Genomic DNA, 26,006 nt, shown 5'->3' with positions numbered 1-26,006 from the left:
AAACTGCATGGACAATTTTGTATGAATACTACAAGGACATAACAAAACAAAAGAAACATGAATTTCCATGATATTCAAGGATGAGCACAATGACATGCAAATTATGCAAGTCAAATTATTCAATTTCCATCATCAATTAGAAAAATCAGTTATTTCAGTGTTTTCCATGATATGACTTTTCACTTTAGATTTCATAAACTTAATGCATGTTTTAGTCAAATTTATCAGCAAAGTTGACTTGATACCAAATTGCACAGCAACCGCATTGATATATTGTTTGGGTTTGATTCATAGCTGAACGTCTAGCCTACCTGATATGTTTTCTCTTATCATCCAGGTACAAACATAATCATGAACTTTATCACATCTGCATGACATGCAATAATGTGAGTTAAATATAGCATAGCAACTACGATGGCACATATCCTCATTGAATCATTCAGTCTTATGAATTACAATTGGGACCCTCCAAACAGTTCCAAAGTCTGCTTTAATTAGACATATAAAACTTGAGAGTCTCTGATTAAGACTATACCCATCTGTTCTCTGTGTACTGTGTACACTGCTTGTACAATTGTATACAAATCCTTGATACTTAATTGCATTCATTACCTGAGTGAAGGTTCTATATTTGTTGATCTGATCAAGGAGGTTATATTCATGATCTGATGTATCGACTTGAAGATAAGGCTGAAGCTGGCTTGGTGGAGACTTGTTTGCTAATTTCTGGTTTCTGTCCAAGTTTGAAAACTTTCTCTAGTCCCATATTTTAGTATTATGAGTGACGAGGTTTTCTCGGACTGGGGCCCATCTGTCTACCCGCCAATCCCACCTGTCAATCAAGCACTAATCCACCCTGCACAAGTCTCAGGTACACTCTCAAAATTAGCAATCAGGCTGCTGGCATCGTCAATTAGCCGAGGAACCAACGCAACAACAGAAGCACTCCAGGCAACTTGTCACTTCCGCGTATGGCACACCTCGTTTTTCATTGTCAAAGACTCATAATAATTTCACTCTCCAAGTACCACGGGAATACCGGGAAGCTTGACAAATTTGAAAAGGAGAGGTGCAAAATATTTGTTTCCTTCGTATGAGGGTTTAGCTCGGGGACATTTGGATACCTCGCCAAGATCTGTCTAATCCGTTAAAAAGTAGCACATCATTTATCTGACTAAGGAACTACAATATGCCGGTGCCGAGGGAATTGGCTCGGGTATGGAAAATCAATGGGAAATATTTCATTTTCTGCTGGAAGCTGCGCACGTATCTTTTCAGGAGAATGAACAGTTCGTCACGTCTTCCCGCAAGGCACCATAATCATTCTTTCTTGGAAAAATTACTTAAAACATAATCCAGGACTTAATTGAACACTTTGCTATAATGCCAAAATGTGTGAACACAAAGAGTTATCAACTTAAAGAGAGACAACACTTTCGACATAATAATGCAGTCGGTACAGGAAAAAGGGAAATACAGTACCATATAATAACTTTCCTGTTTTTTCTCACCCTTGGGAAGGCTTGGGCTAACCCCCCTTGCCTTGGAAAAATTTTTGCAACTTTTGTTTGACCGAGCCATTCTTAAATGATTGAAAATGGGTGACATGTTTATATTGTCAAATTAGCGATTAGATCACGTCAGAATTCCTGTGGCGTGATTGGTTGTTGGTCAATGGGTGGCAAACCCAAAAGATCGTGGATCCTAATTTTTGACTCCTAGCTTGGACACTGCTTGAGGGGACTGCAGTTTAGCGATCAGATAACCCAACAGACGTTATCAATGCTCTGACTGGAGGAGTTTCAGGCAACAAACGTCAAAGTACCCAACACACATGTCTAGAAAAGAGGCCAAAATCTGGAAGACCTTATGCGCCCTCTACCGTCTCAGATGTCCAATGCATTTGGACTTTACCCAATAATCAATACAGAAAAGAGTACTTTCTGTAAAATTCATGATTCCTGAAAAAAAAAACTGCATTGATATACGCACACATTCGAGCAAATTTGGGACAACACTTTCAATACCTTTCAAAAAGAGAAAGAAGAAATATACTGCATTTGCTATCAAATGTTAGCTTTCCAGTTAATTTTCTGAAACAGCATCTTCTGTCTTTGTCAAAAAAGTGTGATCTAATCACAGATATATAAGTTCTGCATGGAAAGAAGTCGCAGTCAGCAGTCAGGCACTTCGATGAAGAAGATGAATGCCTGAGGACAAAAAGATGCTCTGTCACTGAGCTAACTCTCCCTGCCAAAGACCCCATCCTTCATGTTCACTGCAAGTGTCGCTAAGTGATCTCCAACTAGTCTCTTGCAAACTGGCAGCTGTGGCAAGGCTCTCCATGTGGCTTTGTGATGAAACAAACTGATGTCCACAGTAATCTGCATGTAGCAGTTTGATAACACATCAATAAGAGGTTCACCAAGCTACACATATAGAAACAAGATACTTCTGCTGCTGTACCTAGAAAGGCCACCAGGGGGCCCAAAATCTAATCATTCTTTTGATAGGTCAAGACCTAGACACATTTCAGGATAATCCTTCCATATAGGTTCTTGAGTAACTTGTATATTGCCAAAACATAATGTACATGCAAACGCCACAACAAATGTTCTTGGTAAATAAAACTAGAAAGGCCACTTAAAGAGTAGGTAATTAGCAAAGGTAAAAGTCACGAACACCTACATTGTATACTGACTCCAATTCTAATTCTAATTTCCGAATTTGGTATCTGGAACGGTTATATAAAAAAATACATAATTTCATTGGCCTGGTCTTGTTAGTGCTTGGTGCTTGTCAAGGAAATTTAAACCTGTTAGGAATCTACAAAAGAATTTATTGGTCTGAATTTAAAGGTCCTCTTCAAAATCATGTTTTCGTCAACCAAAAAACCTTGTCACAACCCCAAATTTGTTAACATCAAGGCCTCTTGAAGTATCCTGTCATAAATGACAGGAAAACATAGCCAAGAGAGCTTTACGTAATTTTGGCACAACAGTGTGGCACAAACCCCCTAGCCTAGCCTCCTGCCCTGCCCATGCTCCCCCGCCAACCTCATCCATCTGCTTCATGGCAGCACAAATATGACAGCTTCATAACGGGGGGAGCCTGTTAGGGACCCACAAAAATAAATGATTCATTCCCCCATTTCCACATGATTAATTGTGTTGCCAACGGCACACATCTTCATGAATATTCAGGCAGGTGCATTAGGCCTGTCTCCCGAGACCTGGTTACTGTCCTATCTCCTCAACTTCACGCTACCACCTGTACCAGCTTATTTCCCCCTCCAACATCCATCAACAGTCCTGCCAAAACGGGACGGACCCCTCTGCTCCGCTATCCATCTTGCCACGACTGCAGATTCCCTAATTAATTAAATAATTAGACGGCCACAATTAATGCCTCTCAGGGAAATCTTTCACGACATCCCGAGCGAAGCGGGGGAAATCGCCCTTGACTGTGACAGATGTCCATAATTTACCCCCTTTGCACAACTCATTGGCTCTGTCAGGGTTGCTGCTGCTTGACGAAGAAAGGATATTCTATTTTTGTTGATCATTAGCGTGTGAAGCGTTGGTAACCGCGGAAATACGACGCCGTCGTCGAGCTCATTGTTGTCCACGATCAGTTCCTCCAGCTCCGGGAATGATGACAAACCGTCCAGAGACCTGTGGATGACAGACATAAAGGGAAACGGTAAATCAGGGGACAGAGCGCTGCTGGCGCAAACAAATTATTCCAATTTGAAGCTGACAGAAGTAGAGGAAAATTTGTAGGATTTTGGGGGATTACTCCTTTGGCTCAACAAATTCAATGAAAGTTGGAGTAATGAGATCATTTTTCTCCATCTCGCAGCAAATCCCTGGGAAAGTGAAAGCGTATGGCGTCTGCCCTCGCAGGCCGTTGCATCCTCACGCAACAGCGGTGAGTGAATCTTCATCCCAAAGGTCACAGCGTTCCCAACAAAAGCTCATAGTTTTGTCAGATATGAATGGTCGGCTTACAGGTTATCACTCAAGTGTACCAGTAAGTCGCCAGTCCTTAGTATGCCAGCTAACAACCTGATGTCAAACTTGGTCCTATACATATATGCGATGTTTTTCTCACAGCTTTTTTTTACATCATTGTATGAAGAGACCAACCACGGCTAATGATATAAAACTGGAAACAAGGAAACACAAGAAAAGCGCATGACATTTAAGTTTAACAAGTCTATATTGAAAGAAAACAATACATACATGTATCATCATCATATAGCACTTTTTAATTCCATAACTTTTCAGGCATTCTGATTTCCTTTCTGCCCAATGCTTGCCAATCTAAGCAAAGTTATGAGCATAACTGGGGCAACATCATTGTAGAAAAAATTGTACCTTCCATTTCTACATATATTTCAAAACTAACTACTAGTATATTGGTGAGGGTGAGTATGGGACCCCCAGTAAACTAACCAGGCTGATACTCAGGCTATATCAAAACAGTCTGTCAGTCAGAAATCTTAGTTCAGTGTTTTATCTAAAATGAGAAATACATATTTGAAGGATCCAGCTGTAAATCTAAACTGTATCACAGTAATGAGTATCAGATTGACAGTTAATTTTATAGGACGCAGAAATACGAGCATAAATGCTTGCCAAGATCAACTTTATTTCTGGGAAAGATGTTTGGGAGGTGAAACAGGAACGGAAGCCACCAGACCCCATGTAGTGGTCCGATGCCAAACCCACGACCTACCAGATGGTAATTTCAACAGCGTTCCGACCTTGCTTGTTTCAATAGTTCCAGGTTCTGGAATAGCACAATAATCAGGCAGGGAGGTGCCTTTGAACTTCAAGTTACGGGGAAGAGTGATTGGTTTGGTCGTAAATATGATGGAGTGATTTATGAAGGGGTTTCCCATGATGGTGTAAATGGGGCTTGGGATGACTTCCAGAAGTTACTAACAGCTTCTGCCTCTTAGTCTAAACTTGGTGCTTGAGGATTGAAGTAACAATTACCATACCACAAATTTTGCACTACATTTATTTGTCAGATTTTTAAAGACTGGTAAAACAAAGGTTTAAGTGCAATTCTTTTTTTTTTTAGAAATGGGCGACATTCTTTTTTAACCTCACAATTGATAATAAAAGAAGCCTTTGAAGGCACAAGCTTTGCATTGGTATACAGGGTTAGGTAGTCTGTGTAACGCAAACTCCGCTGTCCAGGGCTGTAACTGGCCCCTCCTATATACGCTAGGGGGCTGGCGGATGTTGGGTGGGCTGCTATAAGCAAGATTTAATCAGGCTAAGGGTTAGGCAGCAGACAGGAGGTTAAAGGGCATTCCACTCCTGAAACGAGGGTTATTTTCTGATAGATAATATTTTTTCTATACAAATACACCCCACTTTTCGCAAAGTTACCTCATTTGTCTTTTCAAATATACATATAACTCATTCTAAATCTAAGTACCCCCATATGGACCCGCTTCTAATGTACTACGCCGTATATGATTTTGGCAGCATAACCGACTTCCGCTACACTTTCTCGCTAATGGTAGTTGAGATAAGCTTGACAAAGCAGTCAAGTGACTATCACAAATTAATGAGACACAAAAAAAATAAAAAATTTGAATACTATGTCATCTTGGGATAGTGAAAATTGGGCACTTAAGCATAAGACGATTAAAGTAAGTAAATGTAAAATGGAGACACCAAAACTGCTTGTGTGAGAGACATCAGACATTTTCTCGCTAACTGGTTATATTAATTAATAGGTCGCTAAGCTAATGACAGCAGTTGAGTGACTATCAGACATTTAGGAAGGTACACGAAAAAACTTTGATTACTAGCAACCCTTGGAATACAGAGATTTGGTCATTTTTTTATGGACCATTCTGCTATCTATGGACAAATTACTATAGACTGACAGAATGATTCTACAAAATGACCCACAATAGCAATAGCAACTTGTTGGCTGGCAATTCTGATGAAAATTATGCTGATACATTTAGTCTACTTGTAATCCTCAAACATTATAATATAGAAACTTAGACCAGTAACAAACGGTATCTGTTCCCATGGTCAAAGTCACATCCTCTCCAACAGTGTACAATTGGAAGGGTCCTCAAGTGAATTCAAGAACTTGGCTGCTACAATGTTCACCCTGTGTTTAGGTTTCAACTTGAGATTACTTCAACGGGACAAACTTGATTCAAGCATAACTTTAATTCCCTAAGGAATCATATAATACCCACTTCTGGAGTGGAATGCTCATTTAAAACCTCCATTTGATTTCAATGGGTCAAACCATCGCTATAACCTGCCAACAAACCTTCTAGATAGACGTACAGATCTGTGTAATCTGGATATACTAAGGATGCACATTTACCTAAATCAAGTTCAGGACAGACATTGGTTTTTACATATTGAATGCCGTAACTCGGGTGGCTGAGTATTATAACTAATTAAGTATTCCCCATCAATGTAAGATACAAACTGAACACATGACAACTTTATAAAAGAAATTATACATAAAACAATATCTGTTGAATTTATAAGTGTAAAAATACTGCTTTCAATAGGATAAAATACATCAATAGATATTGCAGATGTGGTAAAACAATCCAATAACCTATAGTAATCAGGATATTAATTTGCATTAGGATCATGTTTAACAGACAGTACATAATGATTTTTCTTATCCCCACAACAGGGTAACTTCTGCAACGGTTCAGAAATTCACCTAAGTTGCTAGATTACCGGGATTAATTAATATGCAAGCTGTACGGAGTGTTAAGTTACAGCAACATTAGCAAACAAAGACGCCTAAATCCTCGTTGTCATATTCAGCTGATATATGACGCTTTTTGAGTCTAAGCCAGGATGCCGTAATAAAGAAAAACATGTTGCCTATTTGTAGCGGTGCTGCGAATCTCCGATATACAATGCACCAAGTGGAGATAATGGCGGGAATGCACGTCCCGCTGGGGATAGCTATAGTTTTATTAACAATACAACTGTCAAGGGTGTGCGAAGTTAAAACAACGGAGAGAAATGAAGAGAAATGGTGGTGTCAGGAAGTTTCCGGGGAAATGGGTTCTCGTGGGCGCAAATTTCATTTGTAGCCTGACAACAAATTTCTTTTCTGATCCCGCGCAACCAATGCCCGATAAGGATAGACTGTTAATATTACACTTTGGCGTAATTTATTTCCGTAGCCGAGGATGAAGATTACGCATTATTGTAGCGAGCTCATATGAGACACAAAGCTATGCGGATAAGCTATGACGGAGTGATATTGTAGCTGGAATGTTATTGTTTAAAGTATGAAAAATGGGCATATCAACGTATCTTGCAATCCAATGTCATGGGGAGAGAATGATGGGTACCCTGGGAAAAGAGATAAAGCAGGATGATCAGAACGTGTTTAGTTGTAAGTCGCGTAAAGCCGCTTCAATCAATAACGACCTAAACATGACAATATAGAAGTTAGCGTGGAGAGACGGGGCTTCGGGGAGCGACGGGGGTGAGTCGTGACAAATGATGGGGGTTCGAGATAGGGAATCTGTTTGGGCAAGATCCATGCCGAGATGCGGGAGCAAAAAATGGCTTCTGCAGGTAATAGTCAAATAAAAAAACTGTGCCCTACCTGCGAGGGTGGAAGACATTCTGAAAATGTTTTAAGGGCATCTGAAGAAAAATGTTCCTGTCTAAACTGTGCGTTGTCTGCTCCGATAACGATCTGAGGTAATATTGGTTTTGGGATGTGTGTTGTAGGCATTAAGGAGATATGTTAAAGACAAGAGAGAGCAGTTCTATCATTCTGTAGAAGAGATTTTGTAGGGTGTAAGTTGTACTGATATTTACCTTTAAAAAATCATGTGCAGGCCAGGTGACTGTTAGCCTTCTCCATTGTCTCTCGAGACAGAATTTCTGCATGCTATTTCATGTTTCACAAGGGCCATTGAAGCTGAAGTCAAGTTCCCAATCAAACCTGACCAACATCATTTCATGTTTAAAATAATACCTGAAAAGCTGTTTTACAATTTGCCCAGTAATTTCATTGTCATATACTGTAAATGCATTTAAGTTCGCGGAGTTTTAATTTCGCGGTAGCGGGAAAATGGACTTTTCGTAGTGGTTTGAATTTCGCGGTAGCACCATGCAATGTAGTCTCTTAATGCCAGGGAAAAATGTTTGCGGTGGTTTTAAGTTCGCGGTGAAGCGGCCGCCACGGAAACAGCGAACATTAAACCACCACGAAAGTTTCTGCATTTACAGTAGTATAAATATCCCCATTGTTATGAATATTCTACTACTGTTTGTGTTACACAATATTTCATCCTTGTTTGACACATATTGATCTGCACTATATTTGCCCAAATCATTAAATCATGATATATTACATAAGATAAGGGACCACATGACAGCTATAAATACTCCTTTTATCAAAAAATTAGTACAAGACTAGTGTCAAATACTGTATAAAACAATGGTAGTTCAGTCTATGTTTTATCCAACTGGCATCTGCATGAGCTGATTTTGTTTAAACACCAAGGAAAACACTGTCTTTAACACTTGGGAAAGTAACAATCAGTGCATCAATACCACAGTCTCTGTCATGTCATGACTGCAGTTCACTCCTATTGTGCTAGGTGGCAGTCTCATTGATGACTGTGCAGTGGCGTCATGGTAGCTGCATCAAGAGGCAAGGATGTATATTATTACCTGCTTTATGCATTTCCCCATAGAGGTGAATTCAGGCAGGCAATGAATAATATCCGACATTTAATAAAAGGTGCAGTCTCACATTTCTAATGACTCTGAAGGTGCCAGTTAATATCCCACAACCTAAATTAATTACTCTGGAGGCAGAGATATCAAATGAACTAAACGAAGTGTGCCCAGGGTAATATCCCGCATTTTGCAGGCAATCTGTCCAACTTTACCCGACTTTTGTGTTCTTACAATTTGATCTCGGGTCTCACAAAGCCCCCGAACAAAGGATCAAAAGGGCCACTTCCTAATTCGATTAGGTGTCTAATGAAATGTGCGGGAGAGTTTTTCAAAGCACGGCAGGATCAAGAACCAGTCGGCGTTCTTTTGTAAACATAACAGGTAGAGTTTCCGAGCACGACTCTCCCCACTTAAGGTGTAAGTCGGATGCAGTGAACTTAATGCTATTACAGCCATGGTTCCTTACTCCTCTAATCCTGAAAGATTAATATAAGGGCAGGGTGGGCTTCCCAAGCCCGAGAGCTTGCTGCGTTTCTCCCCACACTTTCCCATAACCATAGAAACAAGGAGAATTTTCCACTGAAGCTAACACGGTTAGGCAAGAAGGAACAGCCTGTCAGTCGTAAAAGACTTCTAATGCTGCATTATAACGCTAAAGCAGGGTAAGTGTGGAGATTACGGGAATGAAGTTAAAGACGTATCCTCTGTGGTTCAAGGTATCATCTCAGATCCTTTTTCAAACCGTGGGTGGCAGCGCACGCTGCCTGGCCTATATGGGAGATTTCTCACAAACCTTCAAATAAGAAATACCAAACAGTAAGCAAAGAACAGCACACACAGAGCAGAGTCCAAAACAAACAGCAATCTTTATTATGACATCTCTAGCTTTTATAGTAAGGTACTTTCAGCTTTTTCAGCTAATAATGTCTTTTCTACATTTACAAATGGACAACCTACATGTAAGTATTGTAACATTTCACACTACAAGACAGAAAAGGGTCAACAAAACTGTAAAAAAATTATGAACAGTTAAAGAATAAAGATAACAAGATTTGGATTTCCTTCATATATCATCATTTTAAAAAAAACTGTTTTTGAAAAAGGTTTGGAAAACCTTCCGAGAATAATTTCATCAGGTTGATAGAATATAGGATATAAGAGAATTCTTCATACACAACCAGTAAGTACTTACTTTGCTTACGTTTGGGAAAACTCAAAATATGCTCATTATGAAATTTGTTTAAAATTCTCCTTATTATGTTATGACCTGTGTTAAGTTATCACATAATATGGAAATGTTCCTCTTTCGCTGTTTGTTTTCTACGTCTGCTGGCAGCTGACACAGAAATACCTCCTGAAATAGGTTGTTGTTACCCCCATGTTGTCCCCTTTTATTTCTCCTCTTTGCCATTCCATCCATCTTCCCTGACTTTGACAAATGTTTCCAGGCATAAATAAGTTGCCCGTCTTTCTGGGGCTTAATTACAGCCGGTTATTACTTCAGCGCTGAGGATTTACAAGTTCGCCACATAATTCTGCCTGAGCAACTGTTTCAACTTATTACAGCTGAGGCTCTATAAATTACAATCAAGCTCGGTGTTCTGAAGAGCTGGCGAACTAATGGCGCGCGACAAAAAAATCGGGCTCAAAAAGAACTATAAATAACCTTGTAATATTGTGCTGAACAGAAATTGCCACCCACCCTAGATAAATTTCAGACAGCTCCTTTTACAGGCAAATGACAGCCAGGGAGGAGAGTGATTGATAAGTGTAGCTAACCTCCAAGTCATTAGTTCAAATGGTTAACCCAAAATGAATGTGTCAAAATGTTCAGTGAAGGGAGAGGCCCCAAATCCTTTGAAGTTTTGCAGCAATCCTCCCTCTGATATTCTTCAGTACGTTTAAGGTACATGTGTGACCAATAATTCTGCTAAAGCAATTAGAACGTTAAAAGTGAGAAGAAGAGACGGGCTTTCAGAGAGTTCTTCAATTTTATTGCATCTGCCTGCTACTGCTAGAGGAAGCTTGTAAATTTCAATTCATTACAGCTATGAACTGCTGTACTAAATTAGCGCCGGAGACAAAAGGCACCAGCACCGCTTCCGCAGTTGAACTCTGCTGGCTAACCCCATGAATCACGGTGGAAACCGATGTCTGGGATCCCCGAGAAAAAAAGAAAGGCAAGCGGGAAAATGGCAAAGCACTTAACACTGGCATTCAAGAAAGTTTGGGCACTGCTTCAACTGTGGAAGAGGAAACTTTCCGCCATCGGGACTTTAACACCTCTTCAAAGGGAGCAAAATATGAGCAGGCTATACCAAGCTCTGGGTTTACATAAAGAACAGGACCACTTTCTGCTTTGATGAAGGGAAGGTCATTAAGACAATAAGTGATCTATAATTCAAGGGCATAGTAGGACATAGAACAAGCGCTGATTTCTACTGACATGGAACAAAGAGACAGCATACTAGAACAATGGTCTACAAGACTGAGGTGTATTGAAATGTGAAATGTTTAGGTGAAGGGACATTGCATTCTTTTGTTCTTGTAGTTTCTATCCAGTGATATACCTGAAAAATGGCGCACAGTGAAGCTGAGATGTATTCACCTGGCTGAACAATAAACTGCAATGGAATTGTGAGCTATTCTGAGATCTACCCCTTATATCTACTGTATGTCAGGTCTGCAGAGGTGGAATCAGCAAGAGTTGAACTGACAGAAAGACAAATGGCAGACAGACTGGGGGATATGGCAGTGTTTTTGCAGTTGCTTTAGGGCCTGAACCCTGGTGGTTGGGTTACTGCACCACAGGGGATCAACCTGTCTCCTGTTTTAATGATCCTTCGACAGGTATCAATCACAGTTTGGCAACTAATGCCAACTTCAAAAGCGACCGCCGGTAAGTGGCGTGGCAGAAGGAGCCGGTGACAACAGCCCTTCCGTGGCATTTGCTGGAAACTTTCCTGCTGTCCTTCCTGAAATGTCAGCATCAATCTCACCCCGCCATAAAACAGGCCGCTTTTCCAGACTGGGGTGCTAGAGTCGGGCATGATCCGCTCCAAAACATTAACGGCACAACACATCCTTCATCGCGTTCTAGTTAGGAGGCAGAAAAGCAGCGACATGTCGATATTCCACAGGGAAATTAACAATGTTAGCTTCCCTAAGTGCCATATGCTTCCATGATAAGTGCTCTCGAAGTACACGAAACGTCTTAATTTCGCAAAAAGGCGAAGGTTTTTGGCGCCCTGAGCAGAGGACGCCACCCCTGACAAGACACATATATGGCAACTCTAAAATTGTCCCCTTATAAACCAGGACAGCTTCTCTGCAAGAAGAGGAAGATTAATTGTACCATCCCACATATTGCCGATTGATGAATGGGTTGAAAAATTCGGGTAAGCAAATTTGGATGAGAGCTATCCCAGGGCACTATGATAAATCACAGGGTAGTGCCCCTCCCCCTCCAGATATATGTGATGGGTGGCATCTCTTGGCCCCTGAACAATCCCCATCGTGTCAAAGGCATCATTTCACATGAGTAATAGCCGCGCCTAAATTCAGCAACTCCAATCAACTATCTGAGCTGTCAAGCACCAAATATGCCAGACATCTCTGGAGTGTGGGATGTGAACTCTGCAAAGGTTGCCCCAGATACCTCAGCATCGCATCCCTCCTCATGGATGTCACCCGAGGTTCACCACGTCAACCTCACATCACTTCAAGCGCTTCAAATCGGGGCTTTTTACAAAAAAGTCTGACGCTAAATGCCCAGTCCTGCTGGCCCCCATCAGTTATGCTGCCAGCCCTTCTTTATTGCCCATAAATCAAATCATAATCATTCCTTTGACAAACGCACTGATGGATTATTTTATTAACGGCAGAAAAATTGAAACCACAATGACAAAACTACCCGGACTTTTCCTGCACTTGGTGAGCGGTTGGACAGGATTGGGATCCGCCACCTGAGCTCCAATATATCAAACGTCAAGCGCCGGACGGAATTAGCTTCAACTCTGGCGGCTCTAAGCTCCAGCTTGTGTGTAGGAAGCACACCGTACACCCCTCTCCCCCACTAACAATCCACAAAATCCCGCTAAATAAGAACGAATAGCAGAGGTGGCTTTGCCGACGCTTCCTTTGCCAGCTCAGCCATGCCTGCTTATTTCCTCCTAAGCCACACAGCTTTCTTGACTATCCCTATCCGCATAGAAGACATAGAAGGCATACGGTATCTGGGACAAAGTACACCCGGACTCCGTCATGCCAAACAGGAGATACCTCTAATCCCTTATTCTGCATAAAAGAAGGGTGAGTACACGTAGCACACATGTTGACGTGGTGTGGCGCAGATATGTCAATCACGCCCGTAATTAAAAGACGGACAGATGTCAGCCGTATCCCAATGATCCCTCCTTTGTTCCTAGCCACTGCTGCAGATTACACATTCCGATAACAAATTTTTATGTACCCACTGATGATTTAGTACCCCTGTGGCTGTAATCTTATTAAAAGGAGATAACCAAGTTTGCTAGATGATAACTCAATACGGAAAACAGGCTGCAGAGGTCATAAATACTCCCTGTCATATCTCAGGGAAGAATGCTGTCATGTCACAGTTGGGTCATTACCCTTTTCTGCCATATTTGGGTGCTGTATGTTCAGGCTACTGAAATTATGGGAAACAATTTCACTGTACTGATATGTCTAGAAATAAACACTAAAAACGTACTAAAAAGTAAAATCAATATCAACTGCATTTTTGCAACCGGTGGCGATCAGTGTATAACAGCATTTGTACTGTTTCTGCATCTAAATCTTTGCACTCTTTTAGGGGGCTACAGCCAGTGTGCCCGGTGATGATGACTGTGTTGTCGGCAAATTGGGAAGAAGGCCCAATTATCCACCATCGAGCTCACTTACAGAACATGCTATTGTCTCCATGATACATTTCCCAAACAAAAATCAATTCTATAGCTGATAGAATCAGGAATAATGACCGCATCATGCTATCATGGTCGCATGCAATGTTCCTTTGTCCGATAAAGCGCCGCGGAATTATGGGTTATTCAATACTGTTCTGGTTTCCAGACTAGGGTAGCTTGCAATTGCCATATGTTATGACAAATATGAGCCTTTACCGACAAAATTATATTCTTCTGGCCTCAATATCAATTTCAATACCTGCAAGAACATAACATTTTTTCCCCGCTCTATTCTGTATGACTTTTAAAACTCTTAAGAGTGTATTTCCTCGCATAAGCACCATTGTAAATTTATCCCCTGCGCTTTATTGCCAGATATTTTTCTGGATTTCGATTGCCGTCGTGGGTAGTAACAATTTGTTAATTAACTCTTAATTGACATTCTAACAATTGATGTTCCAGCAGACTTGTCTGGAATATTACAAAAAGTGATAATTTTGCAAAATCACACAAAGCAGGGTGATTTTTCTCAAACATGGGGACAGACTTTTGACACATGTATCTTCTTCCAATAGTACACTTTAGAACTAGCCATTGTATCAAAAACTGCAGAATATATTATACAAATGTACATTGTAGTACAGACCTGATTGGAGGGCTAAAATAACCATCTCATTCCCAAGTTGGGTGAAAATCTAAATACTGGATGTAGGCTAGGGCCAAATAAATCTAATGTCATGGTTCATACCATTTAAAAGTTAATGTGCAGGTGTAAGAGAGACAACAAAAAAAACAATATTGTTGGTCCCTCTGCAAAAATACACACTGTGCTACCTTTGCTCGCAGGAATTTTAGTAAGGTACCCAGGGTATGAAAAATGCATTTTCTGATACTGGCCTTTGCACAAATTTTAAGAAGACTACAGGATTATGATTTCACTGAAATTTTGCAGCTGGTACATGATACTAGGAATGAATCTTGATGAAAGATATCTAATATCTATTTCTTTCTGAAGCAAACTTGGATTACAATTTCCTTGCAGAAATTTTGACTATGCAATGTCATGTTACATCGTTATGCAGATACTGCATGTAACTCAAGAAAGTTTGTAGTGCCCCCATCTTTGCTTTTCAAGTTTAGCAAAGTTATTTTTCTGTTTGAAAAAAAACAGCAGGTATCCATGACACAAGCGATCAGACCTGTCTGACTGGGAACTCATTGGAAGTGGCACTGATGCCACAAGGCTAATGCAGCTGGTAGTTTGCTGATTTGAGGTTCAAGAGCACCGTCCATGTGATGTTCATTTGTGCAAGCCTACCTGCAGGGTCAGCTTCACCTGTCACACACAGTCTGTAGAATGTCAAGGTCTTTAAGGTATTTCAGTCCTGATGGCTTAACACCCTGGCTGCCATACTCTATCTTATTGCCTTTGCTATTAAATAAAGAAGGTTATGTGCTCGGCACTGTTTGTGGATCTGTGGTTGGATTTGTGACTGGTTTTGTTGACTGGGACAGCATACATGTGTAACTCTACAAGCAGTATATGGATCTATAATTATAATGCTTGGTATGTAGGCAAGTGTCAGGAAAATAAAACCCAAGTTCAATAAAGGGCCACCATCTAGCAGCTCTCTATGGGACTGCAGCTGATATGTCGTGTTGTGGACATGCTATGGTCGTGTTTGTGAGTGGTAGAGATAACTCTTGGGCAGACCTCGAGTGTGGGTTTGGTCCTCTTATTGGCTTTTTTTTAATCTAACAGTGACCTTTCGCCAATCCTCATGCAATTATTGTTGGAAAAAACAAGTCACGAAAGCTGCCACACTCTCCAGGCGCAAGTAAATGTTGTTGGTGATCATGCGATCTTTAGGCCAACCTCTAGGTGACCAGAGCAAGAAAATATAAAATGAATCAAATTGATATCATGGTAACTGTAAGCAAAGGGAAAGAAAAGAAAAAAAGGCACAGAAGAAGATGTTGAAAAAGTTTGAGTGACAGCCATCCAGAACCCTCTGAAGTAGATGAATTCTAGCATACTGAACTTGAAAGCAGGCACTGCTGCAGCTCTTGGTCTAAATGTTTAAGCGGCTGAAACAAATCGACCATGCAGATTTGATCAAATCGGCTTTTTGGACATCCAACAACTATGCAACCTTTAACTTGAAATCAAAAGATAACCATCTCCGCCTTCTGGAAAACTTCTGGCTCCAGACTTGAGAGGTGAGCGGGCCAAAGGGAGCTGATTGAATAAAGGGTGGGTAGAACAAACCAGTTTGTTGGACTCCCCCTGTGTCGGGCATCATGATGAATTAGGGAGACTTTGGCCCCACAGCATGAAGTCCTGGTCCCACCACCACTGCAAAAGACAGGGTCAAGTGGTACATCCTGTACATCCAATACAGATGTCCCCACACCCTTTTAAGCTGCCCTCTGAAGCCCTGGTCTTGACAGAAAAGAGCTGGAATCAGAAAATTTACTAGGCATTCCCCCTCTTTTGTCATGGCTCCTATATTTCACAGGGCCAGTTGGAGGGGTGGTGTAGGGAGAAGTCCACGGGAGGGCATAGCAGATAGTTTGTCAAGCTTTCTTTCAAAGGAAAACAACCATTTCTTTGCCAGTATGGTGCTGGATTAAATGTGGTTTGAAAAATGCAGGTGACAACTTTGACACAGGGCAGGACAAATGGCCATCAGGATTCCAAGTGAGAAGGTCTAAATGGATGGCACTTGTGCTAGCACTGCACCTTAAGGCTGTTTCTTGTTGAATGTTCTAATACACATTCACATGTGTTTGCTTAAAAACTTAAGGCTCCTTTCACACACTTACACTTCTCTTACAGAACATACTTACAGTACACATAAATTTTAAGATACTACTTCACTAGATATTGTTTAGTCTTTCGAGATAACTGAAGGTGTCGATTATCTAAGACTCTCAAGCGTACTCATTTAAATACTGTCCACGCAGGTGTTGTTTGCTGACGATCATTTATCACGTAATCCAAAGCACAAAGGAGCTCTCAGTCTTGTCCCAAGTACTAACATGTCATACCGAAAAGATGAATGAATCCCTGGAGGGCAAGTCAAGCTTGGATTCCACCTCTACACACACTACTGACAATCAACCACTGCCTACAGGACAACTCCAGCTCCAAATCAAGGTTGACTTTCAGACAACAAGTGGCCTGGGTCCGGCAGTGTTGCCAAGACAAATCTGATGACATGCCTGCTCACAAACATGTCATAAAAACAGAGGCGCAGTCTTCCCTAATTACACGTTTCCTTGGGGGATGGCGGATGTCCTTTGATCACGCTCCGCTTGTTGACAGGTGGAGAACAATAAAAAGGTCAGACTCTGCCACAGTCTGTCAGTCTACTTGACTTGCTACTTGCTGAGGCTCAACCTTTCCGTGGCCTTTGTCTGAACCTCAGAGGCTTGCAAAGGGGGTATTTTTCCCAGCAGCTGTCAGAAGGCTTGACATGATTGGTTGCATTGTTGTCCTAAGCTGGCACTTCCCACCTTTCTGTCTTGAGGGTATGTTTTATTTTGTCTTTGATCCTCCCTACCTGTCACATACCTGAAGCAGCAGCACTGATACACAACAGCTCAACCTGAGAGATCCTGACATCCCTCACCCAGCTTTGATGTCGGAAGATTAACACCTCTACCTGTTTGCAAAACTTTGAAGCCCGTTTGTTAAATGACGAGAGTTTCAGACACAACTACAGAGACACGGCAAGGCGGCGAACTTTTCATGGTTTACTGTCTCCGAATTGACGACTCTCCGCTTTGATGTTCTTCCATGTTTGTCAAATAAATCTCTAAGTGGCTGGTGCTGGACTTGATTTAGATGAAGTTTGAAGTGGCGTGGACCCAGCCTTCCACCACCTGTCACTTCTGCCTTGTCCCTTCTTTGATCTCCTCCTATCCTGATGTCAGTTAAGATTTGAAAAATGGCGAGGGGCAGTCACTCGGTATGCTGGGTCATTCTATTCCCCCGAGGGGGGTAGGAACCCAGTCAAGTGCACAAATCCTACATCCAGATGAACTTAACCATCCAAGCTTTGATAGGCGGTAAACATTGCCCTGGCTGTTTAATGTTTCCACAGAGACTGCTGAACAGGCCTTGCAGATGAGCCCCAACACATACAGCAGGCCAAACTGAACCTTCTTGATAAAAACTACACAGTGTACGATCAAATACATTTGGTTCATAACATTTTTACCTCAATGAGTATTTTCTTATAAAATTATATTTTGTCTCTTTTGTTTTCTATTAAGAAGGTCTTTACAAAACTCTTTAAATGCAATAATTTTATCTAACTTGCAGGGGGGCCCCAAAGCCCTTTTCCGTAGAGCGTAATCGGCGGTTTTAATTCTACGTACTCCGTAGCGGGACCGTTCGAATTCAACGTAGAGCGTAATCGGTGCATTTTGCGTCGAGCGATATTGGCCCCTTTAATTTAACGTATTACGTAGAAGCTAACCGGATTTTACCGTAAAACGTAATTCATATCAATTTTTCGTCAAGCGTAATCAAAGTTTCATTAAACTTAACTAGTCTACCGGCAAATTTTACCCGCGAAAATGCTGGAAATTGCATTTTAAAGGGTCCAGATTTCAAAATTTCGCCGGACATTCCTTGCTATGGTGAAAATATGTTGCGGGAGCGTCGTCCCCCAACTAGTAGAAATCTTTTTACCGACCTTAGCTTAGTTAGCAAAATTTGCCCCTTAAATGCAGGAAATGGCATTTCAGAGGGTCGAGATTTCAATTTTTCTCCGGCCGCCGGGCGGCCCTTGCCAAGGCTTGCGACGGCTTGGGCCTCCGGCGCTCACCGTGACTCTCCGGCGCTCGTCGCCCTCAAAGACGTTTCTCTGACAGAAATGTCATTACATTGAGCATATGCCTGCCAGCAAAATTTGCCCCTCAAAATGCAGGAAATTTTGTTTCAGAGGGTAAAAATTTCCAAATTTTCCCGTACCTACCTTGCGACAGTTCGACTGTTCGTGCTTTCGGCACTCGAAATCTGAAAATGATGTTTGGGGGCGTTGCCCAGCTTAAAGCTAAAACCATGTGAATTTCTAATTGGATGCTATTTAACTTAGCTTAGTCTGTGAGCAAAATTTGCCCTTCAAAATGCATAAAATGGCGTTTCAGAGGGTCAGGATTTCACAATATTCCCGGGGGAGCATGCCCCCGGACGGCCTAGGATTGTCGCGCCTCCGCTTTCGGTGCTACAAGTGCTGAAAATTACGTCACATGAGAAATTTGCTGTCGCCGCCTTTGGCCAGAAAGACGTCATTAGAAGTTAAGTTTTAATCTTATTGATGGAATTATCAGTTTTGTTTAGATCTTCACATGTTCTGCCGTCGGCAGAGTTCAGCCAAAAGACAATAAAAATTTGCAGAATGTATTATGAAATTTCGTAATTTAGCGTAGAGCGTAATAAAGTGTCCATAATTTTGCGTATTACGTAGCCGGCCCTCCCGAATTTAGCGTAGAGCGTTGTCGGTACCCCCCCTTGGGGGCCCTCTTGCAGCATAAGGGGGCCCTAAATTTGAAAGAAACAAAATGTTGTCTTAGCTTAAACAGTACCAGCAAGGAGGTTACAAAAAGGAGTTGGTAGCAGTATGGTCAAAGCAGAGAATACTGAGCATTATCTGCCTATTCAGAGATGAGGAAAGTCTTGCCCCTACATTCAATCAAAGGATCGTCAAAGAAGATAGGGAATTAACCTTCAGCTTACTATTATATTAAAGGTACATGTTTGGCACCAACTTTTCATTGGTCACCGGGTCAGGCAGCAGGGTAATGGTTAAACTTGGCCCTCAGTCAAACTGACATTGACTAAAAAATCATTCCTTGAGGTCAGCTCTTTGTACAAATCTTCTTCTTGATCTGTAATTTGGGCCATTTTCTTGAGGCAAGCATCAATTTTTTACATTCTCCCTATGATCCGAAATGGTCTGTCTTATTATATAAATGTTGAAATTCAATGGGGTACTGGCAGAACAAAGTTTACAATTAGTTAAGATACTGTCCAAGGTCTTAAGAGATATATTTTATTCTTTAACACCTAATACAAGAAAAAGGACATATTCACCATTTGTGATTGTCATCATTCTCAGTTTTATTTACGCTCATAGTATTAACGTTAACTATTACAGAAATTACAAGTCTAAACGTATACAAGAACCAACGCAGTCATCTTCATCTACCAAACCCAAAATTCTGCGCGAGTCCCACGAACAAACAGACCTACCCTGTTACAACACCCCCACAAATTGACTTTGTCCAGCAGCCAGTGCTGCCGATGCTATCTCACGCAGTATCAACCCAAGACAGATTTGGCACACACCAATCTGACGCTATAAAAATGGAATATGAATCTAGCATGACACCATAGAGCAATCTGCGCCCATTTTTCTGACATGAAAAGTGGGATATTATCTGAGTTATTACAGGCCTCCTAATGTACCATGGAAGATGAAAAATCGACAAAATTCGGGCACATTTCTCTCTGACACCACGGCCCTGTGGATTGATCGTTGATACCAGCAGTGTGAAATATTACTGCAGTGCTTTCATGTTCGTGGGTTGGTCTTTGATTAGTAATGGCATTGTTACAAGAGCAAGTTATTTTCAGTTCCACAGGGTAATCGGTATCTGGGCTTCAACCTAAAAGCGTCTGAATGAAAAATAGCCTGCCATGACTTTTCGCCCTTCCAGAGCGATTCATCATTGCCTTGGGGCCTCCAAGCTGTCAGGGCCAGTAATCTGTCGTTTTCACGATTGTCTCAGCCCAATTTGGCGCGTACCGAGTTAATCATTGATTATGGCGAGTCTGTCAGAAGAAGTGCACTATTTCTCGTCCCAGCGTGGCCATATCCCGCCGAGTTTGGGACTGAAGTACAAATGAAAAATAATGTGGCAATAACGTTGTGATAAACATTAATCACGTTGAAACATGAGCCATTAATTATGATTATCAAGGCGGGCTCAGAGGCCTGTCATACATCATTATGATTATGATACCCAGTTAGACACAAGCTGGGGCCACGCTGGCGGCAACTCATGTTCAAGATGCCCCTTTTCAAAGAGCCGCCCAAAAAAGAAGCTCCGCGTACCGTGGGACTTCCAGAAAAGTGCAAAGGGACATTGATCGTAGCAAACTTCCTGTAGGGGTTGTATTTCATCTGACAGGTCTTTTGTCTGGGAAGATGCTGCATTTCTGTGCCGCGCAGAGTTCGCGGGTTCAAATCCCGCCAATCAATCAAGCGAAAGAGGACAATCATACCCGGACCGGGAAATTTTAATGTGCAGACAATTACCCATAAATTCTCGTCTTTTGTCACAATCAGCAGCTTTGAAAAATCGGGTGCCAGCCATAATAGTCTGGCCTCTAGCGCCGTCACAAATGCAAGAAAACACCCTGTATCTTCAATATCTCCAATATAATACCTTGAAAAATCGTGGCCCAGACCCCAAATCTATCATCCTCCTGAGTGGGATGGAAATGGCCGCGCATTCACATTTTGGGGATATATCTGCCGATATTCCCATTTTCCACAAATGGCCGTCTTCCACGCTGCTGACAGAGCTTTTCTACTTTTCCGTTGACACGTGCTGTTTATCTTCCCCTCTCCCCGCTATCCTTTCGACTTAGCGCACAGACCTTAAGCCTTAGATATATTACCGCAATATCGTGCCCATATTTACTGGCTCTCTGCAGTGTATCTGCCGTCTCAGTCATAACAGATCAGATCATTTCTCTGTGGTTAGGCAATGAAAACTCTTCCTGTCAGTCCGACAGGAACGGACACGACATAAAAACCCTGGTATGCGAAAAGATGGATAACGTCCATTACGGCTACATCCCCCGTGAGGCGCAACAGCCTCGCACAATCCTCCAAAGGCCGCAACATTTGACATCATATTTTTGCCCCTTATCATTGCAATGTATTTTGTTCGACACAATGACAGGCATAGTCCATCATATGCCACCTCTGTGGAACAGAATGAATCCAACTACCAAGTGATAGCACAACGCCCATATATCCATCACTTCTCCACCCTGTAATTTTCTCCCCATGCCCGGCCAGCTTCCCGACAGTGGCGCCGTCGACGCCGTGCCACGACACAAAAGGTATCGTAGCGTTCATTCTCGGCTGTGCACGCCATTGTTCTCCTGATGTGTGAAGATTGATAATACCCGTGAAGGTTTTATGGGCCGCAAATTATGATTTTTCCCCCCAAGGAGGGCGAGATAGCATGACGGATAGCCAGGTAGGAGGGTATTATTTACTTCCACTTGTCAATAGTGTCAAATTTCCCCGGATCCCCATACTTCAGGGAGGTGAGGCCGCTCTTTGTTTCGTGCAGGCACCATCAATACTCATACAAATGACAATGATTAAACAATAAGAGATGTGCAAATGAGCGGCAATGTATCGTGGGATACATTTGTCAGGGCCGCTCGGCCTAATCCCCGGGCAGGCAGGAATTGAATGAAATGGAAGACAGAATTAAACTCATACTTCAATCAGCTGCACGGAACGATTACCCCACCGACCAAACGACTTCTCCAAGAGTTGACACAACAGAAACCATTTCCTAGCGTGGATTACTTTTTCTTCCGCACGCTTTGCTCGCAAAGGCATCGTACGTTTTCACGGTAAAGCACTTCTGGAGCGCCATTTTCCACAGGAAATGAGCTGAAATGATACTTAAGTGGGAAAAAAGCCCAACAGTTGAAGCCCTGACAGATCAATTTGTATTCAGCCATGCGAGAATAATTTGCGCCTATTTGCTGGAAGTTTACCATTGCCTTTGCACTGAAGACATTGACTTTGAGAGGGAAATAGTCTGATTCAAGCTAACATTTCAACCTGGAGTGTTGGATGCATCATCAATGTAATGTTGTGGTTACAGCACCAACACACATACATGGATACCCATACACAAGCATATAATCAATGCAAAAAAAGACCATAATTGTGGCTTACTAATTTTGAACAGTCATGACAACCAGAATCCAGACTGTTGCCAGGGCCGACACAGGCCAGCTCTTCGGCACCAGAGTTAGACTGGGTAATGTAGAAAAAATATGACTGAATTTTTTTCTTGCTCATTCAAATAACATGGGTCAACAAAGCGACAGTCCAGGTGCACTGTAATTACACTGGGTTATACTGGAATATTTAAGCCCCATAATTATGATAATTGAATTACCAGTTTTCTAGAGCATTGTGATTGACTGTTGCAAAGCTAATAGCAGATAATTTGAGGCAGGTGTTACATTTAGCATGTAGTTTGTAGTCAGATACTAGACAACAATTACAGGTCTGGGGTTTTTTTTACAAAGAAGAAAAAGTAAGCAAAATTGTCATGAAGTCAAAGTTATCATAAAATATATATATGCATACAGGATTGTATATCACATTTTTGCTAAAAACTTTCCAACTTTTCTAAACTGGGAAAAATGTTAGGAATTCTCTGTCAAACTACAGTGGACAATTCATATCAGATTCCATTGTGACTCATAGCATAATAGGATGATCCTGTGAGACTGTCTACTGAAACTGGTACAGTCAAAATTGGCCAAGAAGACCACACAGGGATCCCACAAAATCTGGACTATCTAGACAAGTGGTTAGTATATGTCAATGGAAAATATGGTAGGTGGCGCTTCTTGAGGCTGGTGATGTTGTGAACTCGCTCTCCAGAAATCTTTGTAAATGTACCCATATTTAATGGATGAATGAATGAATGTAAGGGTGAGTGAAATTAATGAAATATTTCAGACAAAGAAAATTTCAACACCCTTAACAAGCAAATCTCAAAACAAAATAACAAACCTTTCAACAATGCCTCAGCAATGACAGTAAACTGCCACAAAGTTGAGATGACATTGATTGGAATTCGCTAATCAAAAGGTTAGGAATCATGAATCACTAAGATGTTCAAAATTTCCCAACACAGAGCTTTGCATCAGTTAAGCACACAATGGATTGCGAAGGGGCCCCTCCGACACTGTGAGGTCATGCAAATTAAGTTTCTTTTCATTGGCACTCAGTTGGATCTTTGCTAATTTCAAAACAATAACAATAAACAATGATTTTCATTGCAAACTCATGCCCAAAGGCTAATTGCAAAAATATATGTATGAAAGTACAATGATGATAATGATACAATAACAAAGTTGTCATCAACTAGTGATACTTCTAATCTAAAATGAATGCTATTGGGTTTGATTTCTTTTCTGTATACAGTGGAGGATGACATTCCCGACATTTTGAGAGACGTAAGCATTGGTGGTGCTAACAGGAAAACAATATCAAAATTGAAGCGTGTGAATAGGAGAAAAAAGTTAAGGATATTCAAGACATGATGTGAAAAAGCTGAATTCATTGGAGAAATGAAATTCAGTTGGAATGGCCTTGCTGCGTGTATTTCATGTGATAGGAAGTACATGTAAGCGCTCTAAGAACTGTTCATGATCAGTGAGGGAGATATCCACAGCTGCCTACCCAATCGTACTTTTGCACAAGATCAAAAAGAAACAAGCATGTCATTTCCAATGTTTGATGATGACTTTGCTATATATGACTGAATGATATTAGTACTTTTCCATTGCATGAGTGTCATGGTCTCTACAATCAAGGTAAAGTAAGCCCATCAAAGACCAATGAATCAGCATTGCAAGTCAAAGAAGTGAATGAGTTTGTGCGTAATCAAGAATTTCCAAACGTTGATTGCCCTCGACATGGTTGCACCCTCTCAAATGACATGGAATTTACGACTATGGACTGGAGACAATCAAAGTTGGTAGCACAGAGAGGTGAAGAATCTTTTTTCCTCGTCTTTTCTGTCGAAATGGCACGACTCAAGTTCACCCAAGCCCCACATACATCTGGATTGCAGCAGCCTAGAGGAATCAGTCTGGCTTCTTTTAATCAGGCAACCTTAACACCAAATGGCAAGCAGGCAGCCATGATTTGTGCCGCACCAAATCCGCATGTCTTCTCAATCCCAGAAGTGCCGCATCATCAGGGGAACGACCCAGGATGAGCAATCCCTCAGGTGGCAATCACTCAAGATCGATCTCCGCCTTAGATTTATGTGAAATCAGTCTGTCAATGCCGATAAGACGGGCGGGGAGGCACTGAGAAAGGAGGGTCATGGACAATAATGTGGTCCGACAGGGAATAACTGTGCTCACTTGATGGCATAACGATTCCCTAACTTCCAGCTTAAATGTGGGGGGTTCAACCTCAATCGAAACTGACACGCTATCTGTCAACGCTTTCCCGGTTTTAAGATGCAAAATGATAGGGATGATTCGCTGATGAGGGGAGAACGGCCGGACGGGCTGAGCCTTTATAGAACTGTTTGGTACGGCGTCTCTGGGAATCAGATCTGACAAACCATCTGTCAGGGCCGCTCAAAGTCGGATCTCGCAAACACAAGGAGGAGAACGGAGCAGACAGATTCCAAATAAGGGACAATTGGGTGGCTTGTTAAGATATAGATTGTGGGCAGAGAGGAGGGTTCAGCAATTCAGGGCCAGAAATAACGAAGAAGGTACATAATTATAGGGGATAAAAACGATAAAGCAACTTGTGTCGAACACAGGAGATTGGATACAGCCTCTTGTGGGACTTGTGAGATGAAAGCAGAGGTGAAAGAAAAGGTAATGTCAGCATTAAGGTTACTTCTAAATAAACTAAGTACTGGTCTCTGTATGGTCTCTCTACTATTCCAAACTATGGAGCATGTTATGATTTTGAGGAGACTCTGTAACAGAAGAGTAATTTTCATAATTTCTAGCCCATTATAAGGCCATTATAAATTGGGAGTTAAAATTCTATATTGCACTACAGTAGACTGTTTTGCTGTTTTTAAGATGTTTGATATGCATTCTGTTTTCTTTCTAGACTAAAAGATGCTCTTCAAAAATGTTTGCAGGATGAATTATCTCTCTTTGCTGTTTTGATACATGGATATCACATTCATATGAAAGTCTGTGCATTGTATCAGTCACCTTCAATGGTCTACAAAACAATGACATTTATACATGTACGTGGATACAAATGTGGTTAAATTTGTAGACAAAACCCACCATGCTAAAGTAAGGATAAGGCTACCCCATACAGGTACTCTGACAAATGATTTTTAAAAAGTTGTTGAAACACAGACGTAGAGACGTTCATCCTCATGTACTTTTGTACCACATCCGTCATGTGCGAGAGTATATGTCGGGGTCAAATATTGAGTCCTTAGTCCTACCTGCGACCATATTTCAATCTTTGCAAAGAAAGCTTCCCGTAGGGGAGGACTGGCTATATTGAATGAAGCT

The 26,006-nt window shown here is 41.5% G+C and overlaps 1 protein-coding gene across 2 annotated transcripts in view; it reads right to left on the bottom strand.

Moving 5' to 3' along the window:
• Positions 1 to 26,006, bottom strand: part of LOC118411294 (leucine-rich melanocyte differentiation-associated protein-like) — a 66,078-nt gene that overhangs the window by 23,785 nt on the left and 16,287 nt on the right. For both annotated transcript variants that reach the window (XM_035813478.1, XM_035813477.1), the window contains exon 4: positions 3,548 to 3,674. In XM_035813478.1, coding sequence (XP_035669371.1) covers positions 3,548 to 3,674 — 127 coding nt within the window. The remainder of the gene's footprint in view (positions 1 to 3,547; positions 3,675 to 26,006) is intronic.

Source organism: Branchiostoma floridae, chromosome 3 (assembly GCF_000003815.2).
Source record: "Branchiostoma floridae strain S238N-H82 chromosome 3, Bfl_VNyyK, whole genome shotgun sequence".
In the NCBI taxonomy this organism is placed as follows: Eukaryota; Metazoa; Chordata; class Leptocardii; order Amphioxiformes; family Branchiostomatidae; genus Branchiostoma; species Branchiostoma floridae.
Note: the sequence above shows the minus strand (reverse complement) of the source record. Positions and strands in the feature narration are given on the sequence as shown.